The sequence below is a fragment of the Crocodylus siamensis genome, chromosome 1 (genome assembly GCF_052110815.1).
Source record: "Crocodylus siamensis isolate JL-2025a chromosome 1, ASM5211081v1, whole genome shotgun sequence".
Taxonomy (NCBI): domain Eukaryota; kingdom Metazoa; phylum Chordata; order Crocodylia; family Crocodylidae; genus Crocodylus; species Crocodylus siamensis.
In genome coordinates this window covers 413,736,218-413,761,600 of record NC_143395.1, presented here as the reverse complement: position 1 = coordinate 413,761,600, position 25,383 = coordinate 413,736,218, and the positions used below count along the sequence as shown (strand labels likewise).

At 43.0% G+C, this 25,383-nt stretch overlaps 1 protein-coding gene across 1 annotated transcript in view; it reads left to right on the top strand.

Moving 5' to 3' along the window:
- The window catches only part of ACER3 (alkaline ceramidase 3), an 80,676-nt gene that overhangs the window by 5,464 nt on the left and 49,829 nt on the right, over window positions 1-25,383 (top strand). The window contains exon 2 of the mRNA XM_090030730.1: window positions 21,440-21,550. Within this exon, the coding sequence (XP_089886856.1) occupies window positions 21,440-21,550 (111 nt within the window). The remainder of the gene's footprint in view (window positions 1-21,439; window positions 21,551-25,383) is intronic.

Genomic DNA, 25,383 nt, shown 5'->3' with positions numbered 1-25,383 from the left:
ATACTCACAATTCAGTAGGTGCTATAGGCATTTCCCACCTGTGGGTTTACCTACTGCTTAGTTTTTGGAGACATTAAAATGCTTAAAAACTACTTAAGCCATTAAGCTACGTTATGATCAGCAGTTCAGATTCAACGTACATGTGTGTGGCATTGGAGCAGTTACCATTCCAGTAACTAAAATAAAATAAATAAAATGGATCAAATAATAATTTGTATAAGTATTCCTGTTCGACTCTCTGAAAGTTTCAGATCCCCAAAGATAGAGTAACTGAAGTTGTGAAGGATGTAGCTTTGTCCCTTAAGGAGAAAGTTAAGAACCTAATGTAAAATAAGTGATGTTTAAAGGATCAGAGCTGGCTCGATAACTAGTTTAGGTAAGTGTTCACCTGCAGTAGTTACAGATAATACCTGTTAGTGTAGGGTTACTGCCTGTAGTCAGGTGAAGTGTATTTTACATTGGGGGTTTTCTCTAACAAGATCTAGTATTGTGCTGCTGATTCGGGGGGGAGGGGGGCGGTCTGTACAGCTGTTATAGCTTTTATTCCTGAATTTAAGAATTTTTCTTCTTCCTCCAAGAAACTCTGACCGTCTTAGGACAGATTGTTTTTGTCCTCTGCTTAAAATCTGCTACAGAGTCATAACTTCACCAGATTTTATATGTTGATCATTCTGTCTTAAGGCCTGCCATTTCCTTTCTTTAAGCAAAAGTCCTTCAACTACTCTCTTGGGCCGAGGGGAAAAAGTGGGAGACATTTCTATATAATCTACAGTTGTGGATGTCCCCATTTAAAGGATGATCCCATTTCTTACTTTGGAGGTACAAAGCTATGAAAGAATCCCAGTGTAATTGAACTATGCACCTTACCATGAACGGGCAATTTTATCACTACTTTCTTGAAAATGCCCTTTCCTTGAGTAGTTAGTTTATAAATCAAAGCTACCCTGAAGACAGGTGGACATCAGTTTCCATCTCTCTTGTAGATGATACAAGGATCTGGGTTTGTTGCCATGGACTGTCCTATAGCAGGAGAAATTCTTTCCCCATAAAATACATTGAATAACATTTACCATTTTAATCTACCATTTAACCCCTCTGTAGGGGTCTGTGGGCCTTATTACACCAAAGCAATTGCATTTTCTGGTAAACAGATATATTTTCCTTGTTACGCTAAAAAAGAGAAATCCCCACCATACCCAAATGAGAGAGACTTCAGCTTAAACATCTAAGAGTAGAAGTACAAGTTTGCTACCTAAAACTTCCATGCAAAGCTTTCTCTTGACATTTTGTTGTTTTAGTCGCATTTTTTCAAATCCTTTCCGCTACTGTGGGAAAGACGCATGTAAGCACCAAAGGGAAATGATTGCCTACATCATGCTGACAAGTGCACAAAATAAACAATCAGGAAAAAAAGAGAAGCAAAGCTTTTATTTCTCTAATCTTTGTAATATCAGTTGTCCAGGCTAAAAAAACCATGTTGACAGTGGGCCTTTTGTTTGTAGCCCTTGTGGTTTCAGAGCTGACCTTCCCAAACAGGTATTATGCAGTGCTGTCTTCCTAAGCTTACAGTCAGCAACATCAGCACTGGAACATACAGCTTTCTTCAGGGTCAACCGAGTGAAAACCAAATCAGTCCTACCAGCATTTACATGTTCCTTTTCTGAATCATGTAGACAGCAACATAACATGAATCTGGTCAATTTAATTCTGCCACTGGTTGGGATTAATTATCTCATGTACTGTAAAAATGACACTTTCTTCTCCTTTTTTCCTCTTAAAGTTTGGGGCCATGTGCTTGGAGTATTGCATGTTGCAACAGTCATTCTTTGTGAATAGCCTGATCCTCAATGCAATAGATATTGGCAACATTTTCCAGCCCTGGAGACCTTTATGAATCTGCTTTAATCTCTGTGCCATTGCTCAAACTCTTGTCCATACCAAATACATTTCTTCCCTTCCTGTTTCCAACTCCCTCTGTGCTTTCTTGTCATTCCCCTCTCTCAGCCAAAGAAAATGTCATTTTCTTGAAGACATAATTCCTTTTCAATGATTCTAACCTGTTACCAGAAAAAAGCCCAGTACTGTTTGGTCTTTTGAGAGAGAAGACTACAGCCCATCTGTGATCAGGACTTCTTTGCGAGCTTAGACACAGAATTCAGAGACAGTTACTGTTCCATTACTTGATTATCCTTATTGAACACTAAATCAAGATGCAATCACATTTCCCAGTGATCCTTCATTCCCTCTTAGCACATAAGGTATTACTACAATCCAAATCAGGAAAAGAGGCAAGAGACAGGCCTATAACCCAACCTTTTTATTGAGTTATACCCCAAAGCATAAGGATAAGCACTTGTCTCTGTCTGTCTAGCTATCTGCAGCAGCACAATACAGATGTTTCACCTATACCTGGCTATGGAGATGCAGAAGGGAGGAGGCTGGCAGCAGGTTGAGCTGATTTTGCAGCGGTCTTTGCAAAGCTTCCCCCTGCTTACACCCAGTATTTATATGCGGCTCATTTAAATAATTTTTCTGATTGGTATTATTCAGATTTCTTTGTTCCAGTGAGTCTTTGGGAAGTGGGCTGAACATGTTTTCCTGTGGACTTGGAAGATACCAATGAGCTGGGGGGTCTGTGTCCTTGAGGAAAAGTACAGTTCTGGGAAAAAGAACCTCTTCTGTCTTTTCCTTGCCACCTAGGAGCGCTCCTTGCCATGTTCTGCTTCTTTTACTTTGCTGCCAGTTCTGATGTCTGTGAAGCTTCACTCTGGATCAGGCTTTGTGGCCTGCTCCAGCCACACTTCTGCAACTTGACCTTGAAAGTAAGTGGCCAACGCTGACAACAGGTTAACAAAGACATATTATTATTATAGGATTCTAGCTGATTATATACAACTTAATTATTATCAAAAGGCAGAACATCAGTTGTTGCTTATAGCTTGTGTTGCACACTTTCAAAAAGCAGCTCTTCATTCTTGGTCTATTGTAATATGAGTGACTTGATAAACAGATTCTTATTCTACTTTCCCAGGGGCTGCTGCTTATGATTTAACTGAAAACTTACTGATTGTTGAATATATATCATCTTAAGCACATACTCTTCATAACTGAGGCTTTGGTAGGTCTGTAGTCTGCACTAGTCAGTGTGGTCTGTCAGTCACTGACCAGGTCTACAGCCGACAGACCCCTCTTTTCCTCCCCTGCATTCTTACATTAACCTCCTCTTGCCTTTTGTGGCAAGCTCATGCAGCTTGTTCTCATCTTCAAATCCATTTTGGCTTCACTGAAAACCTTGCACATCTGTCTCAAGTCTGTCTTCCTGAAAGTTTCCTGTATTCTTCATGCTGTTTTCTATGATCACACTTGGGACTCCATTCCTTGTTTATTTAAGCTGTCAGCCTTTCCTTTTACACATCCCTCCTTACCAGCCACCCACCAGCAGTTGTGACTGCATGTTAGGCTAAGCTGTATTAATCACAAAAAGCCTGCTGACCTTTCAGTGTATTGTCCCTTCGTGCTTTTGTTTAGACTAGTGATTCTTAACCAGTGTGTCTTGGTATTGTGGAGTGCCATAAGATCCTTTCAAGGGTGCCAAGAAATGCCATGCAATATTAGCACTGTTAAGTATGCAAGCATGATTCACAAGATAAACCCAGAGATTTCAGATAGGAATCTAGTGTCAGAAACATTCTGACCCGTTCTGGTCTTTCTGAGCTCTTTGCAATCTTTCTGTAATGAAAACTGAGAGCTATTATTCTTTGCAGGGAGCCTGAATTTATCAAAAGAGGTTCCTCAAGTCTAAAAAGGTTGAGGACCACAGATTTAGATCATAAAAGAGTTTGGGGCTTGGACCACTGTCTTCCTCTCTTTCTGTAGTGCTCAGTAAACAACTGAGTTAATTTACAGTGCTCAATAGATAGCTAAATACATCTCTAGGGTTTGGGACAGAAGTTCCATAAACCGGTTTCACCCAAATCAGTTAAGCCTGATACTGTGTTCAACCACGTTTATCTTAAACTGGTTCTGGACATTTTGAAACTGGTTTATGTGCACTGAATTTATGTTCTGTTGCAGGTTTAAACCACTTTCTGATCACTGAAACTGGTTTATGTGCAACCTCTGTCCCCAGCCCGTGTGTTTTCAGTACAGTTACAACTGCATAGCCAATTGCCATTTGGTTTTTCTTATATCAAATGGAGACAAAATAAGGTGTATTAATTTATTGGATGCTAAGCCACATTCAGTAGTAGCAGGTGAGGAAGCGCATTGCTAGAGGGAAAAGAAAGAGGATTGAAAGTTGATGGCAGAAGAGAAGTTACAGAAACTGAGACGTGGCAAGGCAAGCACAGCTGAAAGTTCTTGGTAGATATTGTTGTTACACCAAAGGGATTAGAAAGACATTTGACGCAGGTCTGGTAGGGAAGCTTGGAGAAAAGTGACAGTAGAAAGTAACTGCTTGGTCTGTAGGGAGGAGAAATAGGAGTTTCCAAGGAAGATTTTACAATAGAGCAGAGTAGTGGTGAAAGAAATCTATCCAATCCTAGGATTTTCTGTGAAGGTAGTCAAGACCAGCAAAAAAACAAATGTAAGTAGTGAGTAAAGGTTGGGATTGTTTGAATTATGAAGGGAAGCAAAGGCAACCAAAAGAGCATGGAGGGGTGTAAGATCTGCAAGAGTTGGGTTTCAGAGAAGAGATACGGTTATGAGGAAGTAAGTGAGTATTATTAAATAAAGCCACGACTAGAGCAGGGAATGAGAGAGTGAAACTGGAGCAAAGTAGTATGTGATAAATACCAAATCAAGAGTATAACAGCTTTGTTTGTTAGCCAAAGTAGCTCTGGTTTTGCCTAAAGATGTGACTCTTAAACTTATTGATTAAGCTAATCAAAAGACTCGTATTACAGTTCAGTTTACAGGCTTTATTGGGAGCAGGAGAGTTGGTTTGCAATTGGGTGGCCCATCAAGGATGTTTCAAAGGAGTTAGGTAGGACATTTGACATGTTATCTTGCCTGCATAGCATGGGCAGTCGGAGCAAGAAAAAATGGATGCCTTAAATCAGAGTTATAAAGAAAGTTGATCACATTGGCTTGGTTACAACCAAGGTACCAGAGATTCTTTGGACCATTCATAAATATAGCAGCTTGCCCATTTTTTGACTGCTGCTTTCCCAAGTTGACTACCTTTGGTCTGCCACCTAAGATGACATTTAAAATAGTTTTGAAGCCTGCAGTCTGTTCAGCAACTTCAAAGCATAATGAATTTTAATAAAGTCTGCCTAGTAATGATGTAATATTAGATAGAGTTTGGAGAATATTGGACCTCTTTGCACAGCCTCAGCATGAATTGGTTTCTATATTTCCATAGCCTTTTCCAGCTTTAAATAAACATGCTTCTATGATTTTATTGCTTTCAGTACAATTTTTATGTATTGTTTGGATACATTATTAGAAATTTCAAACTGCTTATACCTTCAATTTTACATGCATACTTGAAAATGATTGATTTTTCTGCATGCTGTCTTCTGAGCTTGGATCATCCTGCAGGTTTGTTATACCCAAAACACACAAAGATGAATCATTTCCCCATGGGAGGATATAATGCAACTCCGTCACCCTGCAGATTTCACAGATATGGACAAACCCAAGCTTAATTTCAGCTAATTCTGTGAAATGGTCGTTCCTTGCAATCCAGTCCATTCAATTGCCAAGAATCTGTAAGAGTCCATTTTGTTCTCTCAGAGGATGTGGGAAGGTAGATTATCGCAATCTTAGGTTACATCAAATACTGCTCTGAGTTAGCCACCATAAGCCGGTTAGAAAAAGTAAGTTTGGAAAATGCTGAGGGGTATGTCCTCTTCCATGTTGCTTCTGCAGGGCAGAAGGTTTTGACCTTGCAGAGTCAGCCCTTTTTGTCAGAAGGGCAGTAAGTCTAGGTTTTGGGATGCTGTGCCAAGACCATCTCCTAGTCCATGGGTAGCTGGCCTGCAGCATGAGTGCCACATCTGTGTGGTACGTGGCAGATCAAGGAGGGGACAGGCAGCACAGCAGCAGATAAGGCAGGAAGCAGAAGGCTGAGCAGAAAATCATGCAGGGAGCACAGTGCAGGAAGCAGAAAGCAGAGTAGCATGTTGGGCAGAGAGCACTGAGTAGGAGCAGAAAGCAGAGCAGCGAAGTGAACGGAAGGGGATGGAGGTGGCCTCAGGGAGGGTGCGGGGCTAATTTGTGCCATGTGCACCAAAAAGTTGGGCCCCACCGTCCTAGGGCAATGAGCCATATAAGGATATATTATATCTATTAGGGATAGGGAAGGCTTTTTCTTTTAATTGCCCCCTAGGCTTTTCATTAAAGACAAATGGAAAGTCAAATGTTGTAGAGAACATATTTACCTTGATATAAAAATATCTGCTAAATTGCTGTTACCAAACCTCAGGGAGAATGAACTTGGTGACTGCAGCATAACACGTAAACCAGTAAGCCATAATGTATCACCTGAGACAGATCAGAACAGCTTATAAGGCAGCAATAGGACTGAAGACCAAGTGTAGGCTGTTATATTTAATTGTTTATTTTGAAAGCTGTGAATGTCTCCATCCCCAACCCACTGCAGCACTTGAGTTACCTGTCCACCATTTTTTTTATTATTATTATTTTTTTATTTTTTTTATTTTTTAGAAAAGAGTCAGAATAAATCTGTATATACAAGACAGGCCCAAGGGGTGGGAGTTGCTGCTCTGGTGGTTCTAAAACCTAGGTCCTGCAGAGTTTCAGGAGTTGGCAGCTCTGGACAAATGGACCTTTCAGCTGCTTTAAAAGAGAAGGAGGAATTGCTGCTGCGATCATGAGCCTTAGCAGGCATGAGGCAACTGTTGTAACTGCATGATCCTGTAGCAGTGTACCTTTGACCCTGCATAAAGTACAGCTGAAGTTAGAGAGGTTTTGCTATACCTGAAGATCATGCATCATGCAGACAAGATCAGGATCATGAAGATCAAGATTATGATCAAGATGGTAAAGACAAAGCAGTTGCATCCATGTCCTTTGATGTTTGTACAATTGTTACTTCTTTCTGTGCCCAAAGTTTAGTGCCTCAGTTTGCCATCAGCACTGCACCAAGGTGTATCCTTGAGAGCGGGTCCACCACAAGAGGTCCCAATGCTTCTGAAGCAGCGAGCTGTTCCTGTGGGGTCTGCAGGGTGAGTGGGCTTTGGCATTCTCACAGTACTGGCAGAAGTCTTTATTAATGCGAGAATTTGGATGTCACGCCTTATTCATGCTGCTGCCAGTTCATTTTTTCTGCCAGTACCAGATGTCCTTAGTACATCTTCTTGCATGTCCAATTTAATTTTTGACATGCTCTGTCTTGTAATGAGTGATTTGTTTTCTGTTGCCAGTAGAGCTTGCTTACAGGAAGTTTTACCTGAATCTCTTGATTTTGTTACTGCTGATCAGAATACCTCCTGTGACAATCCAAAGAGTTCCTCTCCATCCTCAACCCCTCCAGATAGTTGCTGTCCCCCTGTTAATTACTGCTTTAGTCAAGGTAGAGATACTTAGTTCATTCATAAGGTCAACCCTTTACACTGTGATACTTCTGCTGCCTTCTGAACTCTCTCCTATTCCTGTTTTTTTTCTTCATAACACAGTGCCAAGATATGTCTTCTGTACTTCAGCTGAGCTTGTCCAAGGCTATGTAAGCATGAGTTAACCTTTGCTTTGTGGTATGATGTCTTGCATCTTTGCATTTCTTGCTGTTTTGCATATATATATGTAGCTATCTCTATATCTCTGTCTCTATAAATAGATCTATATATAGATCTATATCTTTATATATCATTGCTCATTTTTATGGTCTTATGTTTCTATTTATTGTTTATACTGCTCAATTATTGTCCTATGACTTGTCTTCAATATTTTCTTCATTTTCCCAGGTATAGGGTGAACTAGATTACTTTTAATACAAGGCATAGCTGTATTACTTTGACATTTGTTAAGATTACCACCCAAAGCTAAGCAAGGTCAAGGCTTAGTTAATATTTGGAAGGAAGACATCTGCAGGAAACGCGCCTTACAAGAATGAGATGTCCTTACTCTGACCCTATTCTTTCTGTCAGTGCTGATCCAGTTCTCCAGCCTGGTGTGGCCTTGCATTGTATTTTTGGAGGTCCTGTGCAGTGTGCAAAATAAGAAGATTACTGATGAGAAACTACCCAAACTCTGCTTCAGACGACTTGGTTCTGTCTGCTTGAGGTTCTTCTGTCTTATCATTTGGAGACAGGATTTTTTACTTCCTCACATATTGTCATTGTGGTCTGTCACCGACTGTATTAAAAATGGCTTGTGGAAATGAAAACCTAATTGCTCTGCTGTCTTTCTGGTGATAAGTGTAGGAGGGAACTGTAAAAGATACAAATGAGTGACTTGTACTTCTAATTCTTGGTGGGTTCCTCTGAAGACTTATAAAGGGATGCCAGGTAATATGAATGATCCTAGGAATTTCTGAAATATGACATGTGGTTGCTACTTGTTGAGTAGTTTTGTATATATACACACAGGCAACAGGTTTCTGCTGTGTATATTCAAATTTTGAATTTCCTTGGGACCAGATCCAAATAGGTATTAGGCACCTAAAATGAGACTTGGATGGAATTGTAGGTGCTTTAAGTCCAAGAGAGTGAGCCACAAGAGACCCACCTGACCCCTTAGGTAATGCTGAATTTCAGCTACTGTGTATGCCCAGAAATGCCACCGTCTTGACAGTGTTGCATGCATTGGTACCTATCTTCAGTCTAAGGCTGCTTGAGAGTCACAACCTAGATGTTTCTATAGAAGTCCCAGCTGGTAGACATGTTCAGAGCATACCAGCTGCTGGTGTTGTTCAGCACCTATGGCCACTTTCATTAAAAAAAACAGGCTGAGCAGTAAATGGTGCCTGCTTTTGCAAAATGACTTAATTGTTAGAATGGTTGCCCTGACATTGGGAGACCTGAGATCTAGGCCTTCCTTGATCTAGACAAGGAGATGTTAAGGGCATTCTCCAGCCCTCCTGTTCGAGAAGCCAGGCCATTGTGCAGAGAATGCAAGAGCCATGATCTCCATGTGGTTGATGAGAATGAGAGAGAGCCTGACATGGGGGAGAGGAGGGAGGTCAGTGTAATCCTCTCTGTCCCTTATCACTGCTTATGCGTTTCATCTGATGGCTCTCTAATGCAGAATGCCTAAGGAGGCCCAGGAGTCCTCTGTTCTCACAGGGCGTGCCCTCTTCATGCAGGTTCCCTTTTGCTTACCGTATCTCTGATTTCATGATTCCTTCATTTGTTCCTTTTTTCATTCAGTAGCACAACTTCAGCAGGGCACAGCCTCTAGCCTGGTGGTTAGAGCACTTTGCCGGAAGATGAGAGAGGAGGTGTGTGTTGAGGTTTCTCTGGCTAGAAAACAGGAAACTATTCCTTTGTAATCAAAGGCTGCCCACATCTGGGAGGGGGTTTCATGCTGACCCTGTCTCATTGGTATCTAGCAAGGGAAGGGAAGTGGGATTTTAGATCTTTCCCTCTCATTCCTGTTTCTTTTTAGTTGGGTAGGGTGTTCTGAACTGCAGTCCTGCCTACCTAAATCTTCCCATTTAAAGCATAGAAAATTTAGGCACCTCCCTTAGGTTTGTGGATTTGCCTCTGAAGCCAGACCTCTAAACTTTGAGATGCTGCATCCCACAGGGCCTGCATGCCCAAGTCCCTTCTGGGCTCGAACTTGGAGCTGTTGTGATGGTGGTAGGTGCTAACAGTTACTCCTTTCTTAGATGTAAAGGACTGATTTTGTATTCTTTTTGAGGAGTCTTTCAAACCCTTTTCAAGATCCTTGCCTTCTGTATCAGGGATATTTGTTGTAGCCGTGTTGGTCTAAAGGCATAGGCAGACAAAGCTCTGGGAGTAGAGGCGATATCTTTTATTAGACCAACTAGATAGTTGCAAAAATGTTACTTTATTTGGAAGCTTTCAGGCTGAAACGCCTTTCATTAGGCAAAGGAGAATTCAAAGATTGTAAAATTTCTCCAAGATAAACAAAATTTCATATTGCATAGGAGAACTAAAAGATGCCTTCTGCATTTGATTTAAGCTCCTCCATGGTACCCTTTGCACTTATGCATAAGTGCATTTCCACCTTCTTTTTTTTTTTGTCTATTCATTTTGTCTCTTCCATGGTTGGAGCCATATAACTCGCAACCCTTTGCTGCTTTTTTCTTTCTCTTGTACTCCATTCCAAATGTTCATCCTTCCCTTTCCGTGTGCTGAGAAGGCCCTCCCTGCATCAGGGCATCGCATGAGACTTATTCAGAGCACACCAGCCACCAACTCGCGTGTTGTGTCAAGCACCCACAGCTTTAAGAGGGAAGATACCTGATACTGAACTCACTACTGCAGTTAGACACCAGAAAAATACCTACTGTTTCAGATACTCCTGAATCTGTAACTTTCTTCCCATTTTCTTCATCAGTATCTTGGGTATCTGAATAGTTTTTGATTAGTGTCTACTAGAGCTATCCGAATGAATTGCCAGAACTCAAAGGCATGATACAGAAATGAGTACCTAGCACTTTATTTTTGGAAGTAGTTAGATTTTGAAGTCACTAGTGCTAAAAAAAAAATACGCCCTTTACTTGTTATGATGTCTTTTAGCAACCTTCACAACTACTATTTTCTTCTCTTGCTGTTTTGTGTTTATTCCCCACTGTAGGGAATACATTGAAACTAGCTATGCAGAAAGATGTAAAATGTTCAAAGTCTTTAATTTTAGACCAATCATCTTAATTATTTTTCAAAGTAATTTTTAATGCAAAGTTGGTGTATCCTTTTCAAAGCCTGTTTAAAAATATAATGCCACCTTCCCTGTTGTTTGAATTGGTGTCATAATAGAATATAGATTTGTGTTGAAAAAATGCATTGCATGTTTGTTAGTGCTGCTTGCAAATTAGCTTTTCTCTACAACAAAAATAAATGAACAGGAGAAGTTTCCTTTTTACACCCTCGGACACTATAATTAACTTGCTATTTTCACCCATTTTTCACATCTCTTAGAAACTACAGCAGAGTCATAATTTTGCGCTTGTCCTCGAGATAGAGAACATTTTAACATCTGAAAGGATTGTCACAGTCCATAAATCTAACATTTGTCCTTGATACAAACATGGGAATAAAGGATCCCTTAACACTCAACAAATTAGACAGATCGTTATGCCAGAGGATTAAGGTGGCATTCTACAGTTTCCTTTCTTTTTCATGTTTACTGAATTTGGTATATATTGCAGCTGTTTATAATGTATTCAGCATATTTGATTTCTTGCTTAGTTTCTTCTGTTGACTGCATCTTGTAGAAAATTGACTCCATTTTCTAGGTTTGTTGATTTTATTCTACGAGATCCTTTTTCATGTCAATTGTAGAAGTAAGTTTCCAATTTGCAAGTGAGCGGATTTTTTTTTCTTTCCTCCTCAGGAAATAAGTATATGTATTAGCCAAGTTCTACAAAGTTATGGGTGCCCTATTACTCTACAAAAGCAGTCAGGACTCGTGGTAGAGGTGATATCTTTTATTAGACCAACTCTATTTTTGCAAAAGCACTCCAGATTTATTAAAAACAAACAAGTAATTTTTTATTTGTAACCCTTTTTATTTTTCAGCACTGTACCTTCACCCTTGCATTGTAATGTCTGAATACATTTGGTACTGCTTTTTCCTCTTGTACAGAAACATGTACACTCTGGTGCTATATACATTTATCTGAAAGGCTGTAATTACCCATGCTGGTTATACATGCAAAAACCAAATAGGTTTCAGCATGTTCTAGAAGTTAGAATTACCCACTGTATTTTCAAGATAAAAATGAAGCTCTGTTGCAATTACAGTTATACTTCCCAGGACAGAATTGGGAGTATAATTGTCTGTGGAACTGATATTTGCATAAATTTGGTTTTGTTCCTAGTACGTTCCTGTAACTGAACGTCCTTAGCAAATAAAACATTAGTTTGGAACAATACCAGGTATTAAAATAGGTTTGCAAAATTGTTGTGAAAATTTGCAAGGCCAGACCTGACATCTCCTTGTCTGCTCCCCACCTTGATTACAGATTAAATTAACATTTTCCATAGTGTTGGGAAGGGACCTCATGGTTTAGGGAGTTCAGTCTCCTGCTATTGAAAGGAACGGGAGCATATAACCCTGCTTCTGAACTTGCAATGTGCCATCTTAAAACCAGTTAGAGATCCTATCCTGATCAGTCCTGGTAGAACCACTCTCTGTGTTGGAAAGCTTGTCTCAGTTTCTAGCCTAAACTGATTCCAGGCTAGTTTATACCCATTTGCTCTTGTGCCTGTGTTTATCCTTCAGCTCAAATAGTCCTACTCCGTCTCTGGTATTTGTCCCTGATGTATTTATAGAAAGCAGTTCTGTTCCCTCTCAGCCTTTGTTTTGATAGGCGAAGTAAGCCAAGTTTATTAGAGTTTCCTCTCCTAAGATAGCCTTTGTGTTTTCCCCCCTGATCAGCCAAGCACCCCTCCTCTCCATCTGTCCTTTTTTAAACCTTCCTTGAACACAGGTGGCAAGAATCATGCATTGCATTCCAGGTGAGGTCTCACCAGGACTTTGTACAATATCATTAATATTTCCTTCTCTTCATTAGAAATACCTTACCTTATATATCCTAGGTTTCCTTTTTCATAATTGAATCTCATTGGTGGCTCATAGCCCTCCTGTGATCAACTACTACTTCTAAACCAGGGGCAGGCAATTACTTTGGGCAGAGGACCACTTACTGAGGTTTGGCAAGCCATCAAGGGCTGGAGGACAGGCAGCCCAGGGCAGATAAATATTAATTTTCTAAATTTTTTAGGGGCCCCGCGGGCCAGATAGAATGGCCTGGTGTGCCGCATTTTGACCACCCCTGCTGTAAACCTTCCTCCTTGCTGTCATTCCTCACAGATGAGCCTCCACCTTCTAGCAGAAATTCTGGTTCTGAGTCCTGAAATGCATGACTGTGTTTTATACTATTAATTTTATCCCATCTCTGCTCTGGCTCTTAGTGTAATTGTTTCTTCTTGCATAATATTTACATACTCTTCTTCCCAACTTTGTCATCAGCAGACTTCATTAGACCTCTCTGATGTTCGTGCCAAGATCACTAATGAAAATGTTGAACCAGCTTCTCCCCAACACCAGTCCTTGAGGAACTCCATTAACTAGCCTCCCTCGAGTCCAGTAGTTCCCCCTTCAGCATAATCATTTTTTTTCCTTCCCATTTAGCAAATTCCCTTTTCCATCTACAATCCATGTAGTTTCCACTCAGACTTGTACACTGCTAATTTAATAGACTTACTAGAAGTCCTTTCCACCAAATGAAAAAATAACATTACTTTTGGTGGATTAAGAAATCATTAAATAGTTGCACGTATTTTTTTTTATAAGCTCTGCATTGATGGGGACCTGCATAGGGTGACCACTCATCCCTAATTGGGTGGGAAAGTCCTGAAATGTAAACTTCAAATCCCAGACCCAAGTTGAATGACTCCAGGACAGCATTTTTCCTGGATTCCCCTGGACACAGTCAACTATCATCCCAGTATCATGTGCAGGGATTTGGGGTTTCTGTTCCCTGCGGAGAAACAGAGTTCCAGCCTGCGAAGGGATGCCAGGGGAAGGGGTGGGGGGCACCATGTGCATGTGCGCATGTGTCCATCAATGCAACCAGGCAGCAGTGGAGAGCAGCTCCCCCAGCTGTCTGCAGGTAAGTCTATGTGGGGGAGTAGAGACAATGCAGGGGTGGGCACAGATTGAGGCCCCCTCAGTGAAGGAGGCAGTGGGGCAGGGTTGGTAGTTGGGGCTGGAGGCATTGCCCAGCTGGGATAATGCATAGGGCCTGGGGCTATCCAGGAAGCAGGACAGAGGTATGGGTGGCTCATCTAGGGGATGGCAAGGGGGCTGGCTCCCCACCACTGCATGTGCTCTCAGTGTGGGGGAAGGGGGGCATGTGCCCCCCCGCCCCAGATTTGGGCAGGAGCAGATGCAGGCTTCCCATTGTGGAGCTTGGAGCTCCCCACCTTTCTGCTCTTTTGCAGTGGGCCTCCACAACCCAGCAGGCGGGACCTGGTGCAGGAGGGCAGAGTGGGGCAGGAAGGCTCGGTGCTGCCAGGAGCTCTATACCAGCTGCACCACCATGACAAGGCACCCCGTGCCTGCTGGTAACAGTGAGGATGGTGGTGGCACAGAGTTGTGCCCCTGCTGCTGCCTGGTGGGCAGTGAGCGCCTTGCCATTACAATGCAGATTGCATGGAACTCCTGGCAGCCGCAGCACCGAGCCTCTCCATCCTCCTGCACCAGATCCTGCCCGCTGGCATCTGAAGGCCCCCAGGGGGAGGGCAGCAGGCCAAGGAGCCCTTCCTGCTCCCCCCACCCACGGGCTCCATTCTGGCCATGCCACTTGTAGACAGAGGGCTGGAGTGGGGGTAGAACTGGGCATGTGTCCTGCTTTTCTATTTTCAGAAGGTGGTCAGCCTAGATTAAAGGAGAATGCAGGCTGATAAGTGTAGGTGATATAAGAGTTTAATTCCATTAGCATGTCATTGTGACATTTTAGAGCATTCCAATCAAAATTCTTGTTTTCTTGCATCTTTTTACTGGGTTCCCATATGAAATTGAAGGCTTAGGGGCTCTTTATTCTGAAGTGCACACATTCCTGGATGTTTCTTTATGGTTTTAGGTTGAAATCTTTTTATATATTTTCTTAGCTCTACTGTTAATCATAGCAAACTAACTGTCCCCTTAAGAAATGTGTCAGCTGCTTTGGAAATTGTGTTGTAGTAGTCTTGTAATGTAGCTGTGACAATCCAGGGAATCTGGGAGAAGCAGGATTTATTTGCAAATACCTTTATTGGACCACTGCATGTATGAAGAAGATGGGCAAGGGTGTTATGCCTTTCTAAGGTTAGTCTCTAAGGTGCCATGTTGCCCTGCCTTCTGCCTGACTTCAGACTAACATAGGTAACATAACTAACTGTCTCTCTTTAAGAGAGTCTGTCTCCCTTCCACTCCAGCAGAGAGCAATAGGACATCTTGGGCCAAAAGCTTGTCTCCCTCTGGTCTGGGAAAGAAGCAGATACAGCCTATGGGCTAATACAACAACAACAAGAAGAACAATTACTTCTGTTTAACCCCGTTATGCAAATAAAAATGGTCATTTATGCAGTGAACCAGGAAGCAAACGTGGAGCAAAGAGAAGTCAAAATAAATCATTAGAGTCCAAGCACAGAGCAGTTGAAAGAGAGAAGTCTTACTACGGAAAAGAAAAGACCACTCCAAAGGGAAGACACTCGTTATCATTTGTAGAGTTCAGTGAAGGTAGCAGAGGGAGCAGGTGCATTGTAACAAGCCATAAAACCATTGTCTGTGTTAAATTTGGGATCTTTAGTGTCCAGTTAAGTTGCGAAATCCTGTCTGTAGCATGTCTGACTTAATTTGAAGATTTAGGGTGGTAACAGATGTTGCCTTTCATTGCCTTTTTGTGCCACCATAAACATTTTTGTAGCAGCACAAAGCAACAGCAAATAGATATCTATGATTTTTTGTCAGTGCCTTGATACTATAAACAAAAGGTAGTAGTAAGGTGCTGCTTTATTGTGGTGGATGTGTGTTTGCTTTATGGTGGGAGAGCGCAAGGAGCTGGAGCTGCCCATATTTGCCCATCGCTGTGGGCAGGCACTCTCAAAGCTTCAGGGGCCCTGTTTCTGTAGGCCCCAGAAATTCCTGTGCAGAGTCGGGCCCAGAGAGCGTCTGCCCAGCTTTCTCTGCTTCTAGAGAAGCGCCCCTGGCAATCTCTAGGATGCATCTGGAAGCAGAGAAAGTCAGGGTTCCCCACTTCCAGATACTTCCTTTGGAAATTGCCTGGGCACATCTCTACAATCAGGGATCCTTAACCTTCCACACATCCAGAGATGTGCCCTGGAGATCCTAGAGGTGTGTCTCTGGAAGCAGGAAAAGCTGGGTCACTTCAGTGACTGGTACCAGCCATGGCACTACACCAGGGTGTCAAATTCACCCCGGCACAATCCCAGGACTGACACCAGTGAGGAGATTGCTGGGGCATGTCTCTGGAAGTGAGGGTCATGTTGCCTGTTGTTCTGCCGGATCACCGGGCAGCGTGTGTTTTCCCCAGCGAAGCAGACTGACTGGCTGTGCACGGACACATCGTGGTGCAACTAATCCACTTCATTTGGTGATGCTTGTTTCTAGCTTAGGGCTGAAATGTCTCATTTTGACATGCCAGAGTGCCTCGTTAAGTGCAGTTTTTGATCCAAGAGGATTGCCCAGGTGTAACCCCTAGAAAGGGGAGTAAGGGGAGAGCTATCTCACCTTTAGGCCAGTAGCACTTTTCCAGGGAGAGAGACTGTGGTTCCTGCCCCACCCTGAGCCAGAGTGGGTTTGACCCTTCATCTCCTACTTCTTTAACCACCAAGCCTGGTGTAGGCATTGCCCAGAGCACTTTCCAGCCCTCTTTTTGAAGCTGGATAGCCAAGGAGGGGATGGAAGGGGTGGAGAGACACTGCCCTGGAAGGGAGGAGCCCTGGGAACCTAAGCAGGCTGATAATATCCCACTACTTACTTTCCATTTTATGCAATGCATAAGAAGTACAAGGTGAAAAGAGACTGTTAAAGGCAGGGCTCCTCCCTTCCAGGGCAGTATTACCTTCATTAACCCAAACTCCCTCTGGCTTGCTCTTTTCCCTTGGCAGCCAAGTGGCCTTGTTTCTAGGAGTGCTGAAAAGTGGCTCTGGCCAATGCCTGGTAGATAGAGGACTTTAAGAAGCAGGAGATAGAGGTTCAAGCCCCTCATTGAGCTAAAAGGAGTGAGGGTACTGGCCTTGCTCCTACTCCAGCATCACTCATTGGTCTTAGTTTCTCTTCAGTTGAAAACTTGGTGTGCCTAGGTGATTTTAATCTGCACAGTGTTAGTCCAGCCTTCAGGGAATGCCCAAAAAGGAGGTGCAGGGTGAACAAAGCTATGCAGCTGCAAATATAGTCTAAGCTTGGCATACCTGCCAAACACTCTGCTTACATGGCCACGTACATGCCACTGATATAGCTCTTAGTCTTCAGGGCATCTTTCCCAAATAAATCTTGGTCTGATTTTTAAGCATAAGAGAGACACTGGTGTGGTTTTGGGGAAGAACAAGATAATGGCCATGTTAAAATGTGTGTATTATCATGCATTCAGTAAATGCTGAAATTTAAGTGGGGCTTCTTCCAGGGCTATGTGCTTGGATAAGCTGCTGCCAGCATCCTCCTGGGAGTGCGGAGCCAAGTGCAATGGCAATGCAGGGGGGAGCAGATTGAAGCCCCCACAGCGAGGGAGGGAGTGGGGCAGGGTTGGCAGCTGGGGCTGGGGCTGGGGCTAGGGGCAGTGCATAGGGCCTGGAGCTATCCAGGGAGCAGGATAGACCCTCTGTGGCTGTCATCTTCCTTGGCAGCTGGCTGTTTTTTCCCCTTCAGACTGATGATCACAGACAGAGATTGAGACATGATGCCTCTTGCAGGGGGTGGGGAACTTCCTTCCCTAGAAAGGTCTTCCTTCTGTAGGGGAAAAGTAATGCCTGATTTTTGGAAGTAGCTTTTGTGGCACTGGTCCCCAGGGTGATAGCCTCCAAAGGGAAGCTAGGGGTTTGCAGAACCTCAGGTTTATTTGGGTGCCAGAGTCTTCCTCTGCAGATATGACTGTAAGCGTGAGGATGGCTGACTTGCAACTAGAAAGGTCTAAGTGTGATGAGATCAATCGTGAAGCTGTTTTGTGTATGGAGCATGGCAATAAATCAGTTTGTTAGAGATGGTTGCTTGGGACATGATTTTTATCTGGTTATGAAAAGCATCTGACATGGAAAATGAGATGCCTCCAACTTCCTGGGGTTTGTCATTTTAAGTTGGCTTTGCTTGGACAAGGAAAACAGTTGAACTGACTAGTCGTCATCCAGATAATTTCACATTCTGGTTCACTTGTTGGACTAATGATATACTTATGTCTTGGTTTTATGAGCTGTAGATGAATGCCCATGAATCCTGTCTAGTTTTCATTGTGTTCCCTGAAGTAAATGGGGCTTTAAAAGCATGTGAACACAGTCCAATTGCTTTCACTTGCTTTTGCCTGAAAGTCTTGGGGGCACAGCATTGGGGAGAATAGGTTTTGTATGAGAAGAGGTGGCGATGTAGCCCTGCCCTAGCATCTGTGAAACTAAATTGAGATGAAATATTATGCAAGGCTTCATATAGTTTCCCTGTTGTTATTTAATTTGTTTAATCCTTAAATAACTAGTGGTAGACTAGCATAGCATTTGTGTAGGCTAACCGGTTCAGAGGGGCATGAGCTTTGGTAGCAGCTTACTTCATCAGGTAACATCAGATTAAGTAGTTTGTTGCCTATGAAAGCTCACACCTCTTTGGCTCAGTTAGTCTGAAGTCAGGTGGGAGGTAAGGCAGAGTGGCATCTCAGGGCCTTGCTGCACACTCAGGTTAAAGCTGCATAGAAACCAGCTAAAGAGTTGTTACACATTTTCGAGCACTAACTTTTTGTAGGTAGTTTACTCTTGATAGAGCTGGATAGTCATTTGTATGATGATAATTATTTGGCAGGTATGACCAGTCCAAATGTATTGCATGAGTAACCAGTTAATTGTATAAAGTATGTAATGTGTAGCAGGGGGCCGGAGAGATCTAACACAGCTCACCACCTCTATGCTTGGGTTAGAATATTAATATACTACAGAGCACTTGGTTTTGTGGTTTTTCTCAAGCATGTGTGTGATCACGCATGGTATGTGCATTTCCTGTGTTTTCCTGCACCATCTCTCTTAAGAAATCTTCAGGTGCGAAGACATATGACATAACTGTGACATATGACATAACTGTATCTCCACAAATCTGACCGTTGTGGCCATGCATAAGCTGCTGAATTTGCACCACTTCAGGTCAGATCTGTTTACTCACTTTCTTATGCTTCCTGTGCAGTTCTGCTTATGGTTGTCTGAGCCTTTACCTAGTCTTTTTATGCCAGTGTCAGATGGGTGTGAAAATCTTCCCACATTGGGCTGGACCCGATTGTCCCTTCCAGCCCCTAACAATCTATGAATTGCATCAGAATGACTCAGGTAGTGTCGTAGGCACTTTGCACTGGCAGATGTGACTGCACAAAGTATAGGCAACAGTGTAATGGGCGCACTGTGTCTGTGCAGACACTGCTGTGTTGGCTGCAGGGTGTGCTATGGGGAGCATTTCTAAGGCCTGATGCTTACTTTCGATGCCTCTGTGTGGTGATGAATTATTTAATGAACACATCTAGGCTGAACATTTAGCTGACTGCCTTCGATCTCTGTTCAGCCCACAACTGGAGATCTGTGTTGGGCACAGCTTGTGTTCTCCCTGCACTGCATGCCTCAAGACGGGGGAGCAGGCAGCCCTGGGCTGGCTGCTCCCCTGTCTCCTCGTGCCTTGGCACAGGGGCTGCACCACAGAGACCCCCATGCTGAGGTACATTGTGCCCCGGCCAGCCAGGGAGCAGCATGTGGAGACGGGGGACTGCCCTGCTGGCTGGGGTGCAGAATGCCTTGAGATGGGGGCAGCAGGCAGACCTGGGCTGGCTGTTCTCCTGCGCCCCAGCCAGCTGCTCCGCAGCTACCTGGGCACAGTGTACTTGAGCACAGGGGTTTCACATGCCTCGGTGCAGGGACTCTGCACCACTTTTTTTCCAGGGTTTTTTTGCTACCGGGAAATCCCGGTAGCATATTTTGCCATGGCACTGCATCTTTGCAGCACCGCACACTGATTAACATATAACTCATGCAGTTTGTGGCACTGCAAAGAATTTTGCAGTGTCACAAACCATTCATGCCTGCACATCTGGATCCAGCCATAGAGTTTGGGGATCCTACTGAAAGCCATCTCAAAAACATGTCATGGTTACTAAGAGCTTGATGGTGGTACCAGTCTGCCTGACCTCCTCTCACGAATGCCTACCTGCCATGTTATGTGCAACAGAGCTAAAATAGTTCTTCATCTCTCCCTCTCCTGGAGGGTTTTCCTGATATCTCCTTTCTCCATGCTTAGCATCACCATTTTCCTTGTCTCTCAGACCCATAACCTCTGTGGCCTTTTCACCTCGGACTTCTCAGTACATTCCCATGTCAGTATCTGCCTACGTCCTTGCACACTTTCTGCCTAACACCTCTGAAGAAGCAGACTTTCCTGTCCATCGCCACAGTCAAAATGTGGCCATACGAGCCCTTACCTCTTGTTTCTGTTACTGCAACTTATTTTTTGCAGATCCTGGCAATGCATTTTCATGTTCCAGAAAACTGATGCATTACTTTGACTACAATATCCTTTCTCTGTACTTCTCTCTGGCTCAGCTTTCTCTATTGCTTCAATTCCAACTCTAACCTGGTTTCTGCTTTCAGAATTCACCTTGCTTGTCTTCTTGTTCAGTATCGAGAGGTCAACTCCTGCCTTTGGCCAGTGAGGCTCGTCTCCATCATCCCTCGGTTAGATTTTCAAACAAGCCAGTTTCATGCTTTCTCCCACACTACCCATCACACTTCAGGGTTACTCCCAGGAAACATCCATCTGCAAACTCCTGTTGTCCTATGATGCTTACAGAAAGTCTGTCAACAGGTAGTTCCCTGATGTACCCCAACTGCTGCTTTTCATGCTGACCAATGCTGTCTCAGTTTCCTTGTACTTCCCCTTGTCAATCTGTTTGCTTCCTTGTCTCTAATTAAGCTGGAAGCTCTTTCAGATGGTGATGCTGGTTATTCTGTGCTTGCAGGGACTAGCAGGTTGGGGTCCTGCTTCTGGGGTTTTAATGCAGTGTGGCAATACACACAGTTCTTAAAAAAGGTAAAACTTTAATTTTGGGATAAATAGTTTAAGCCAGCTTGTAGGGTCAGAAAAAGGAATTTGAGGAGCAAGCCTGTACAGTTGCAAAACTCAAGTGATTTGAGAATTACTATTTGTTTGAAAAGTTTCAGTAAAACATGTGAAGTGTGCTAATGAAGTAACCAGACCAGGTTCTTTGAGTAAATCTGGTATATTTTATTAGACTAACTCAAAAGTAACCATAATTTTCTGGCTTTTGCCAAAAGGTTAACCACCACCTAGCCTTAACATTTGGGTCTGAAGTAGTATGCCTTGCTGTTACTGAAACGCATGGAAAGAAAGAAAAGGTTAATAAGGCCACCTGGCTGTTAGCAAAATTTAACTGCAGCCCAAGTGTCAAAGCAGAAAGGGACCTGGCTGAAAGGTGTAGCTGTTTTTTTTTTTTTTGCTGAAAACTGAAGTCTTGTTTGAATGAATACAGCTTTGTTCATTTGAAGTACACATTGCCCAATACTAAATCTCTGCTTTGGTTTCTGTCCTACAGGGAACACAGTGAGTAACCTGATTTTCATTCTACCTCCAATCTATGGTGCGATTCAGTCCTATAAAGATGGCCTTGAAAAACGGTATTTAGCTGCATATTTGAGTCTCACAGGTATGTGTAAAATTTGATTTGCACTTTAATTATGCAGGGACTTCAGATGAGGTCTTTCTTAGAGACAATCAGAGGGTTTTCTGTGTTAGAAGTGTGGCTGAAGTTATAAATTTTAGCTTGTTAGCATGAATTGGAAGGATTGATATCTAGAGTTAGAATTCACCAAATAACTTTCTGATGTAATAAATGATCTTCTCTGGCCATGTGTCCTGTTCCCCCGCATGTATTTTTGCACACTGCTTTCTTTTATGCTGACTTACAGAAGCTCTCTTGTGTGGTCTGTCCCTGCCAAACAGGCTAGCACTCACTTAGTATGTTTAATTCATAATGCTTATAAAAACACAAATAACACAAGTGGGTGAGGAATTGGATGAGCACAGGCCTGTCGGTTGCAAGTTACTTTTTAATTACTCTTTGACTTTTATATTAGCACAGCCACTTAATCATAGCCATATTTAAGGCATTTGTTCCATAGCTGGAGGGCCTCTCCTCTTCCCAGGGACTCCGGCCTGCTGACTTACAGGCTGGTTCCTAAGGAGCCTCAGATAACTATACTGCTGAAACTATGGTGAGGGAACCCCTCTCTTCCACCCCTGGGGAGCTGATAATGTTACTATCAGTCAAAACTCTTCCTTACCAGCAAAAAGAGAGTGAATTTCCAGATAGTCTCAAATTTTAGTCTTCTGGTATATAGGATTGGGTCTTTGTCCACACTGTCCTTTATCCCTTTCCTTTCTCTCTGTCTGCCGTTGGTAGAAGAAGTGGTGCTGGTATGGGGATTATTAAGGCAGTGCTGACTTATTTAGATTTAAGTAGATACTATAAAAAAGCTTGTATCCATATGCATGGAGCAGCCTTAACATTGCTTAAATACTAAAATATGGAGTATGTTATATGGAGACCTAATGTTAGTCCTTGTCTGCATTCACTGGATTCTATTTCCAGATATCTTGACTGCATACACAAACACAAGGACCCACGATCTGACCCCAGTTGTCTTTTCTGCCAAAGTGCAGAGGGGCTGGACCCAATGATCTTGTTAGGTCCCTTCCAGCCCCTAACATCTATGAATCTATGTACTTCTGATGGCTCTGTGCAGCTCCAGTGAAACAGCTGTGTCAGCTGAATGCAAAGGCACTCCCAGGAAGGCACGGGCTGCTGACGCAGCTGCTAACAGCAGCATACAGCACTATAGTGTCCACATACTCCTTCTACTGACTGCAGTTTTGTGGTGGGGCTCTGAGTGGAGATGCACTTGGTTTTGTTGGCAGAACATTTGTAAAGTAGACGAGACCACGGTAGCACTGGTAGGTGGGAAAGACCAGCTATAATTAACAAACAGAGAGTTTGTATGCATCAGAGCCATCAACTCAGTTTTAACAAGGTGCCTGGAAAATTTTTCAAGTAGGTTTTACAAAGGCTAGCTGGGGATAGAGTAAAGGATGCACAGCTAATGTTTAATGAGGCGTGTCTAAGGATGCACTGAAATGGACTTTTGACATTTGGATCTTGGAGAAGACTATCTTGAGTGAGAAAATCTTTCATCCTTAAGGATCACTAAATGTGTAAAATAAACAGGGATAAAAATTGTTTTGACTTCTCCATCAGTTGGCCTGAAAAAGTTGTAGCCCTCAGAGTGCAGGCAACCCACGCTTAGCACTCTTAATTGGTTCCTGAAAAACTGAGTCTTAAGTGAAACGAGTGTTAAGTGAAACCAAAAGTATTTCACGATCCAAGATGGTGACCGCAAGTGTTTTTAATGACCCAAGATGGTGACTGTGAGTATTATAATGAAACTCGCTAAGTGAAATCAAGTATCTATTTAAAATGAGCGTATAGCAAAATAGTGCTAAGTGGAACAGCATTAAGCAGCTGTTGCCTGTATGAACTTTGCAGCAGTCTGACTAGGAGAAAAGAGCATTGAAGTAAGGATTCCCAAGTGCTTACATTCGATTGCGACTGATATAGCACTTAGACATTGGCCTGTATGATCAGCCATAGAGATGGGTGCGATTGTACCATTGCCTTGGCATTGTGTGTAGTCTTTTTTGTTTGTTTGTTTTGGGGGGGGGAGGGGAAGGTGTTGCAGGTGGGAAGGGGGCTTAATAAACTCTTGGAAATCTTTGGCCCTGAGCTGTGGTTGAGGGTTTGGTAGGGCAGGGGAGAATGAGTCGATTATGCAGAAAGCCCAAAACAACATTTCTGATGCATGAGCTGGTGCACTAATATTTGTGAATACCAACTCTGCTGCCAATAATACTTTAAATGTCAATTTTGATTGTTTAACTGTTTATCAAAGCACGTCAAGAATGACAAGAGGTACCATGGTGGAGATCTGTCATGAAGTGTTTTGTGTTCACAGCAGAGTGAATTAGGATGATCAGTGCTAGCCTAGAAATCATACTGCAAAGCCATGCCCAAGTTCATCTGCCCCTGGTGACACTGCACTTGGTTGTGTGTTGCTGGGACATCTCTGTGTCTTTGTGTTTCAATATATTGAAGCACTCTGTTTCTTTTTCAGGGAACTGGAATGTCTGTCTTTCTCGGCTTGTGAAGGAAGTGTAGGGCAGGCTATCAGCATTGGAGTGGTCTAGCCTGTGTCTTCCACTGCAAGGTCACAGGTGTTAAAGTGTAATCCTTGCTCTGACTTTAGCCTGTGACCAAGGACAAACAAACTAGTCTGGTTTGAAAGTGCCACTAAACTCTGATAAAAGGTTTCTGTGTGTGGAGGGAAGCTAAATTCACAGCTAATGCACTTGGCTAGCATTGCAATGAAGATGGAGGCCAAGCACAGACATTACATTTTTAACAGTAGAAGTGATTGGAAGCCAATCTGTAGAACAGAGCATAAGGTTGGCACACAAAACCAGTCCATACCCATAACAGAACAGGAGTTTGGTGCACGTAGATTGGCTTAAAAATGGCAGAATTGGGTCTAAGATTTGCCCCCACTTGCCCCATCAGACGGTGAACATGTATTCTGTTCTTTACCCATCTAAACTACATCACTTACAGAAAACCACGTAACTTAAATCGATTCCACCTCCAGCTTTTTGAATGTCTGTACCTAGCCAGTGTGTCTACGGGCACTACAGGTTGCAGAGAACTACCTGGGGGGGATGGAGAACTGACTTGATTGTCCTGAAAGGCACTCAGCTGGGAAAAATTACAGCATGGGCTAGTGAATTAAGAGTGGGAGTGGAAGGCAGGGACTCATGACTTCAGTCTGGGCTCTGCTACTAACTGACCTTGAGCAAGTATTTAACTTATGGCTGCAAAACTGGGTCCTTGATGCCCTGAGAGCCAGACCCTTGGTGACTTACTGGACACCCAGATTACAGTTTGCTCCTGACATTGTTGGTCTGTCTTGTCTAATTTACAGAAGGGGAAAATATTGTTAATGAACAGTTTACATTGCTGCTGTTTGTACAGTTGTTTGAACATATTAAGGCTTAGAGGGACTAAGTACTTACAGAGCTGATGGGGAAAACAGCAGCAGGACAATGCCTCTATTAACATTGAACTTGCTCCATTATAGAATAAAATTGGTGACTGAAAAATTAAACTGCTACTGTGTGCCACTGTGGGAGACCAGGCACTGGTTAAGACGGTCCCCAGCATGTACCCTCTTACATTCTTATGGATTTTAAAGCTAGCAGAAAAGTGCCGAGAACTCTGCTACCTTGTGCAAGCCCCTGGCTGAAAGGTAAAGAAGCTGAAGTGGAGATGTGGTAACCATACAGAAAGTCCTTCACTTAAAGAAATGCCAGAGGAAATGCTTTTGCTTGCGACAGCTTTTATTTATTAACAGGTTTTGGTCTACTTACAGTCAC